This window comes from Octopus bimaculoides, chromosome 18 (assembly GCF_001194135.2).
Source record: "Octopus bimaculoides isolate UCB-OBI-ISO-001 chromosome 18, ASM119413v2, whole genome shotgun sequence".
NCBI lineage: Eukaryota > Metazoa > Mollusca > Cephalopoda > Octopoda > Octopodidae > Octopus > Octopus bimaculoides.
In genome coordinates this window covers 9,742,602-9,751,209 of record NC_068998.1, presented here as the reverse complement: position 1 = coordinate 9,751,209, position 8,608 = coordinate 9,742,602, and the positions used below count along the sequence as shown (strand labels likewise).

The window sequence follows — 8,608 nt, the reverse complement described above, 5'->3', positions numbered from 1 at the left end:
ATATATATATATATAATATATGTATATATATATATGTTTGTGTGTCTGTGTTTGTTCCCCCAACATCGCTTGATAACCGATGCTGGTGTGTTTACGTCCATGTAACCTAGCGGTTCGGCAAAAGAGACCGATAGAATAAGTACTAGGCTTACAAAGAATAAGTCCTGGGGTCGATTTGCTCGACTAATGGCGGTGCTCCAGCGTGGCCGCAGTCAAATGACTGAAACAAGTAAAAGAGTATGAATTTGAGCAATATGTAAACAAAAAAATAATTAAAAAAAATATTGGATATCCAAGGGAGATGACTGTGCTGGTATGGATACATAATGTTGGTGAGGAAATGCTTAGTGATGGTGTTGTCTGACATGTTTATGTAAGTAAATGTATGTATGTTTACATAAGGTAGAAGGGGATAAAAGAAGGCTGTTAGATCTAATACATGAAATATAATTGGTTATGGTAAACCATGGCATGTTACCCTGTGGTAGACTCAGCCTGACAGTAATGATGATAATAAAATGGGAAGTGTTCGTGTTTGTTACTTAGTGTGAAAACTTACCAAAATTTATACTTTGCTTTTGTTTAATACCTCATTGTCTGATTTTTCAAAATTGAAGAAAGTACCAGTAATTCATTAGCATAACTCACATTTTTTGTTATTCCAGATCACGGGAAAGAGAAAGGGAGCGCCAGCGAGAAAAAGAACGGGAACGCAGAAGAAAGGGGCTTCCATCCATTAAAGAGAGACACCTTAGTGGTAAGCATGGCATGGACCAACATTCTGTTTACATTTTGTCTTTATTTTATTCAGAAACTATCTTTATTTTTTTTTTTTTTTTGTATTTTTCTCCTTCCTTTGCTTTTACAATAAAAGAAGACGAAACTTTGTTGAAATCTGATGCATTTCTGTTGTAGTGTGTACAAGAACTATATGGCTGGGTCATATAGCCAAAGTTACTTCTGAAGATGAACTGCGACTAGAAATTGAAAAGTATGGTGCTGTGGAAAGCATAAATGTAAGTAGACTACATTATTATTATTATTATTATTATTATTATTGTTATTAAGGCAGTGAGCTGACAGAATCGGTAACATGCCGTACAAAGTGCTTAGCGGCATTTCATCTGTCTTTACTTTCTGAGTTCAAATTCCACTGAGGTCGACTTTGCCTGTCATCCTTTCGTAGTCGATAAATTAAGTACCGGTTGCATACTGAGGATCGATCTAATCGACCCTCCCCCACCAATTATTTCAGGCCATGTGCCTATCGCAGAAAGGATCACTATTATTAAGGCAGCGAGCTGGCAGAATTGTTAGCATGCCGGATGAAATGCTTGGTGGTATTTTGTCCATCTTTACATTCTGAGTTCAAATTCTGTTGAGGTTGACTTTGTCTTTCATCCTATTGGGGTCGATAAAATAGACACCAGCTGAGTACGGGGCAGTGGGTGGTGGTGGGGGTCGAACTCTTGAACTCTTGAAGCTACAAGGTAATTAATGGTAATTCAGACCCAGGTGGCAGAATGAAGGCAAGTGGCTAGGGTATTTGACTCACGATCCTAAGATTGAGAGTTCGATACCTAGTGGCGTGTTGTGCCCTTGAACAAAACAGTTTATTTCAGCTGGCAAAAATGAGTTGTACCTGTATTTGAAAGGGCTAGCCATGTGGCATTCTGTGTTGCATTGAATCTCTTTGAGAAATATGTTAGGGGTACGTGTGTCTGTGGAGTGCTCAGCCACTTGCACATTAATTTCATGTGCAGGCTGTTTCGTTGATCATGTCAACTTGTACACTTGTCTTTGTAAGTTTACAGATTGCCAGTTACATGTGGCAAAGTAACCTGAATGCTAACAGGTTAATGTTGTTTCTTTTCCAGATGATTCCTCCCCGAGGATGTGCTTTTGTATGTATGGCAAGGAGAAAAGATGCTCCTAAAGCTGTGGAAAAATTGAAGGGAGTGAAAATACATTCGAACCAGTTAAAAGTAAGGTTTTTTTTAAAAATTTATATACCGTAAATACTCGAGTATAGTCCGCCCTTGAGTATAATACACATGGGATTTTTAGGGGGCTGTACCTCTGAAAAACCTACACCTTGTGTATAATACGCACCCCTTCTCTGACTTGAGTCAAGGAGGTCTATATAATGTCCTTGGTTTGTAAACATATATACGGTAACGTCTTTTATTATTATTGTATATATAACATAATGCAAACGTGTAGCTTTTTGTGCACTTTGTTTGCAGAAAATAAAGAAATAACAGTAATAACGTCAGTGAAAAATAAGTATTAAGTAAATTGCCTTTACATGTTTATCACTTAGAAAATTTTGCTTAGAAAATATTTTTCATTTTTAACCTTGTATATAGTACGCACTAGGGATTTTGACCTTTAAATTTTGGGGAAAAAATGCGGATTATACTTGAGGATTTACGGTATTTGTTTATTTTTCCCCCCCTTTCCTTCGTTACTTCTGTCATCAGTGGTAGCAGCTAATTCATGGAATAGCTAATAACGTCTGTTTTTGTCTTCCTGCCTGCTTTTCCTTTAGGTTGCCTGGGCTCCTGGAATAGGTGTAAAGGATGCAGAATACAAAGATATGTGGGATGCTGAATTGGGTGTAACTTACATTCCTTGGGAGAAATTGCCACAAGATTTGACTCACCTAATGGAAGGTGGCATGATAGATGAAGACACTATTCCTGAACACCTCAAAGGTAAGTGTTTCTCTCGTTACGATATTCTGTATGGTACATGGTATATATATATATATATATATATATATATATATATATATATATGTTTGACATGTAACTTGCTTCTGAACAACTTTGCTTGTTTTCATCATTGGGAATACTGCTGGGAAAAAAAGTATATTAAAACAATTTACTTTTTTAGGAGAGTATTGTAGTTTGCTTGAAGCATTGTATATTGTTTGTAAAGAATAAAAAGTTTAGAATGGTACAACAATGCACTATAAAACAAAAAATGGACTATATACCTGTTGTAATTTGGTTATCTATAGTCCGATATCCCTCTTCCTAATTTTTGTGTAGGGGCCTTGGAACCCATTATGACATGGCACTGATGGTTTTGGTTGGTTCTGTTAATTTTTTCCTCTTCAATTTCATTTTCACTTTTTAAAATCAGAAACACTGTCTGTATGATCTATACTGAAATTGAAACATTTTCTCTCAGTAGATTGAAAGAGAAAAACCTGAAAATTTATCTTCAGCATTTACTGTTGAATAAATGAAAGGAAAAAAAATTCTTTCAAATTAGTGTTTTTTTTTTTTAAAGATTAAAATTGCATATCAAAAGTTACTTTTGTGCCACATAAAAAGCACCCATGCTGGTGTCGTATAAAGCACCTATGCTGGTACCAAGTAGAAAAGCACCCAGTACACTCTTTAAAGTAGTTGGCATTAGAAATGGCAACCAGCTGTATAAATCCTGCCAAAACAGACAATTGAAGTCTGGTACAGCTTCTGTCAAACTGTCCAACCCATGCTGGCATAGGTTTGGGAAACCTTAAGACCTTGTAAATACAAACATTATAGAGTTCAAGAAGAAACACAAATTCTTTTTTTAAAGAAGTAGAGTGGTGGAAAAGGGGTGCAATAGCTGTTTAGGTTTCTTTTGGCACTGGGTGGATATTTAGGTTGTATGTAAAATGGGTTTGGTTGTATTTTTTTTTTTATATGAAATAGTTCTGTAGTATCTCTTGCCTTCCTTGTCTTTCTCTGTCTGTCTCTCTGTCTTCATGAATTAAAATAAGTTTATGCATTCTTTGCAGCTGGTTTGCAACTTGAGAAAACAGAACCAACTGGAACAAACAACATAGAAGAACCTCAACAGAATTTTAAGATGAATGAAGTGAATATAACAAACCCTCCAATAGCAGTCCCTCCTCCAACAGCAATACCTCCACAACAGCCTCCACTGCAAGGGCAACCTATGCCAAGTAAGTGACATTTACTTACTCGAAATTGATGTTAAGCTTCAGTCGACCATAACTGACTAAGCCTATGGTCAAAGACACTCCAGGTGTGACGATCTTATTCCTTCTTTTTTCCTCATTGTGCATCAAAGACTGGTTCTCTACCAGTGTCCGTATGGCACTTGGGAGTCCATATGGCACTCGGGAGTCCATATGGCACTCGGGAGTCCATGTGGCACTCGGGAGTCTATGTGGCGCTTGGGAGTCTGTATGGCCCTCGGGCGTCCGTATGGCCCTCGGGCGTCCGTATGGCCCTCGGGCGTCCGTATGGCCCTCGGGCGTCCGTATGGCCCTCGGGCGTCCGTATGGCCCTCGGGAGTCCGTATGGCCCTCGGGAGTCCATATAAAATTTTGTTAAAAATTATGTGCAATAGATTACACTTCTTCAATGCACAAAATATTTCAACAAATATTTTTATACAATTCCTAATGATATTTACTCATAAAAATATAAATGGCTCTGTAGGTTCAGTATAGTAAACTAGGAATGGACGGGGTGCAATTTGCCACAAGCTAAACATATCTCAACTTGTGTAAGCCAGAATGTGGGGACATACTTAACAATTTTAGCCTTTTTAGACTTTAAACCAACCATATTTATCCCAAATATTCTACCAGTTTTATAGTCACACCATCCAGATTCTGCCTCTTACACCCACCTTACAATGTCATAAAAAGCAAACAATTATAATAGGCTCAGGAGTAGCTGTGTGTTAAGTAGCTTGCTTACCAACCACTTGGTTCTGGGTTCAGTCCCACTGCGTGGCACCTTGGGCAAGTGTCTTCTACTATAGCCTTGGACTGACCAAAGCCTTGTGAGTGGATTTGGTAGATGGAAACTGAAAGAAGCCTGTCGTATGTGTTTGTGTGTCTGTGTTTGTCCCCCTCATGATAGCTTGACAACCGATGCTGGTGTGTTTACGTCCCCGTATCTTAGCAGTTCAGCAAAAGAGACTAATAGAATAGGTACTAGGCTTACAAAGAATAAGTCTTGGGGTCGATGATTTGTCTGACTAAAAGGCAGTGCTCCAGCATGGCCACAGTCAAATGACTGAAACGAGTAAAAGAGAATTCTAACTAATCTGCTGTGAATGACTTGTTTCTTTTTAAACCTGTGTTACGTTTGTTGTGTTTCAGGAATGTTAATGCAAATTCCACCTCCAACTGGCATGATGCCTCCGATGATGATGCCACTTGCTCCAGGAATGCCTCGCCCACCAACCACAGGTGTACCTCCGCCTCCATTAGGAATGGCACCAGCATCGACAGCCTCAGCAGTTCTTGCTCCTCGACCTGTACCTCCAGTTCCAACTGCTGCTGGAGTGTCTATATCTTTGCCAACGGTAACTCTCATACTTTCTCTCTATCTCTCTCGTCTCTTTCTCTCTCTCTCTCTCTCTCTCTCTCTCTCTCTTTGTGTCTCTCTCTCTGTGTCTCATACTTTGTCTCTGTCTCATACTTTGTCTCTCTCTTTGGCTTTCTATCTGTCTGTCAATTTCTCTCTCTGTCTCCCCCTCTCTCTGTGTCGCTCTCTCTCTGCCTCCCCTCCACTCTCTCTCTGTCTCCCCTCCACTATCTCTCTGTCTCCCCTCCACTCTCTCTCTGTCTCCCCTTCTCTCTGTCTCCCCCTCTCTCTGTCTCTTTGTCTCTGTCTCCTTCTCTCTCTCTCTGTCTTTGTCTCTGTCTTATTTTCTCTCTCTCACTCTTGCTCTTATTCTCTTTATATCTCTCTCTCTCTCCTCACTTTTTTTTTTCTCTTTTAAACCTATATTTCAACTGTTATTTGAAACCTTCTCTTCTCTTTCCAGATGGCTCCAACTGTTGTATTGACTACAGTGGCATCAAACAATCCTGCCATGCCTTCTCTACCGCCACCAGGTTTAGTGCAGCTTCCACAGACTCTTCAGAATAACTTGAGCAGTTCCATTCTTGCTACAGGTGGCATATCAGTTCCTCCTAGACCACCCCCACCTAATTTCGCAGCGCAACTTCGACAACAGCCTAGGCCATTCCCACCTCAGCCTTTTCCCGGAGGTCCAACGTTTCGCTTGCAAGTTCCAACACCTACTCCGGAGGGTGCTAGGGCTATTGCTAATATTAGACCTCCCCTTGACACAAATGCTACTTTGCCTGCTCAAGAATCCAAAGAAAATATTAATGAATCTAGTCAGCAGGATGATTGGCTGAAGCGGAGCACAGAAGCAACCAGTGATGATGCGGAGACCGAAACGAAACACGAAGGTATCACCCCTCAGACTATTGAACCAACTTCCGAAGTGTTACCAACACCCACAGGAACAATGCCAGCTATATCTGCAACATTACAACAAATGCTTGCCCAGCGTCCACCTCCAAATCCAGCAGTAGGGATGCGCCCCCCTCTGCCACCTGGAATGGCACCACGCCCCGGTATCAATGGCCCACCTACTGAACTTCGTCTCGGTGGACCAAGCGGACCTCTTCTAACAGGCCCACCTAACCGAGCCACTGCTATCGGTATACCAGGTATGCCTGCTGGCATTGCCATTGGTCCTCGGGCCATAAGTGTAGATGGCCCTCCGCCAGGCTTTCCAGCCGGTCGGATGGGCTTGCCTGGAGGACCACGATTTACTCCCCGGTTTCCTCCTGTATTTCCAGGGGGACCACCTCCCAGATTCCAGGGTCCTATGGGAACTATGCTACGACCACCACGTCCAGATGCAGACGGCAGGTTTCCTGCCAACACATTTACTAATAATGGTACGTTTGACAGAGCTGGTTTCGAACGTGCCATACGTCCATTTGGTCCTATTGGTCCTAGACCTGACCGGCCGGCTAATGATAGGTGGATGGGGAGAGATAGATGGGCACCCAGAGACACTGGTCCTGGGATGCGGTTCCGAAGGGATTTTGACCAGAGGGATGAGTTCTTTGACCGATCTCGCTATGTTCTTGATAACAGAGATCCTGATCGCAATGCAGGGGGGAGACGAATGTCCAGGTTTGATGGGGAGGAAGATCACGAAGGTGAGCGTCCTCCTCACCATTACGAGGACGATCGCTCTCTACACGAAGACGAACATGCTCGTCATGGCGACGACAGAGATCGCTCAAGACGAGACGATGAGAGGGATCGGTTGCGACACGTGGACGAACGTGACCGGCTCAGGCGTCCCGATGAGAGGGAGCGAACCCGGCACGAAGACGATAGAAATAGGTTACGTTACGAAGTTAGAGATCGATTTAGGTTTGGTGATAACGGAAGAGAAGGTGCAGAAGGAATTCGACCGAGGAACCGTGAAGATCGTCCCAGAAAGTCCCGCTGGAGCGACGTTGATGATAAGGCTGTGGAGACTCCTTCAATGGAGGCTCCTTCGTTAGAAACTATTAAGGCATTTGACACAATTCCTGAAAATGCTAATGCATTGCCAGACACTAATGCTGAGGAGTCGGTTGCCATGGAGATTTCTAATGCTCCGGGTAATGTTACTCCAACCTGTGAGGAATTGGAAGATGCTGTAAACAGCAGCCAACCAGAGAACTATACAGCAAGCGAGGACTTCATTCCTACAGAGGAATTCTCTCTCACAGAAAAATACCATTCGGCTGAAGAACAAACACCTGACGACCAGCAGCCGCCGCCAATGTCTGGCTCACCCCCCGAAGAACCCCCGGTTGACAGTTTCATCCCCACTGATAGCTGTCCCCCTGCAGAGGATTTTACTCCGATGGAGTCTGATGCACCTGTGGAAAATTTTGAAGCTCCAACCCCTGAGAATTTTCTTCTGCAGCACGGGGATGATGATGATGTTAACGATGATGACAACAACAACAACAATTACTTTAATGATGATGGTGTTGATGACAACAACAACAACAATAATAACAACAACAACAACAATGATAATGATGATATTAATAACATCAATGATGATGATAATGATATTGATATTAGTAATAACATTGCTTTGCTGTCTGAAAATGAAACTCCTAGCTTCGCTGAAAGCTCCTCTCCTCCTCCTGTCCCAGAGGAGGAATTCTCTTCAACAGAAAATTTTATCCCCGCTCACACGGAGGAATTTACCCCTATGAAAAACTGCTCTCCAGAGGAGCCTATGAACGAGGCAGATGAGTTCCCTCCGGCGGAGGACGAGGTTTCAGAAATGATTAAGGCAGAGGAACCCGAATATCCGACCGGTGAGGAATCACCGTTACAGAGTGAAGAACAGACAACAGCTTGTGATGAAAATGATGAATAATGATAATAATAATAATAATAATAATTATAATATAATATAATAATAATGATCATCACCATCATCACCACCATCACCACCATCATCATCTACAATAAGAATAATTTCTACCACCACCACTACTACTATTGCACTTAGTTTACTCTTTCCTCATCTCTCAACCCTCTCTCTCTCTCACTCACGCAAACACTCTCACAATCTCTCTTTCTTTCTATTGACTCTCTTTCTCTCTCTCTCTCTCTCTCTCTCTCTCTTAAACATTCTCTTCAGTGTGCATGCATGCATGCATGCATGTATGCGTGTGAGGTGTCTGAGTTACATATGCAGCTATGTCTGTGTGTGTGTGTGTGTGTGTGTGTGTGTGTGTGTGTGT

The 8,608-nt window shown here is 42.0% G+C and overlaps 1 protein-coding gene across 1 annotated transcript in view; it reads left to right on the top strand.

The window, feature by feature from the left end:
- Positions 1-8,602, top strand: part of LOC106873142 (SR-related and CTD-associated factor 4) — a 54,295-nt gene extending 45,693 nt beyond the window's left edge. Inside the window, exons 12-18 of the mRNA XM_052974529.1 lie at positions 666-757; positions 916-1,016; positions 1,878-1,985; positions 2,552-2,717; positions 3,797-3,964; positions 5,138-5,343; positions 5,809-8,602. Of these exons, the coding sequence (XP_052830489.1) occupies positions 666-757; positions 916-1,016; positions 1,878-1,985; positions 2,552-2,717; positions 3,797-3,964; positions 5,138-5,343; positions 5,809-8,238 (3,271 nt within the window). The 3' untranslated portion in view covers positions 8,239-8,602. The remainder of the gene's footprint in view (positions 1-665; positions 758-915; positions 1,017-1,877; positions 1,986-2,551; positions 2,718-3,796; positions 3,965-5,137; positions 5,344-5,808) is intronic.
- Positions 8,603-8,608: the final 6 nt, after the last annotated feature.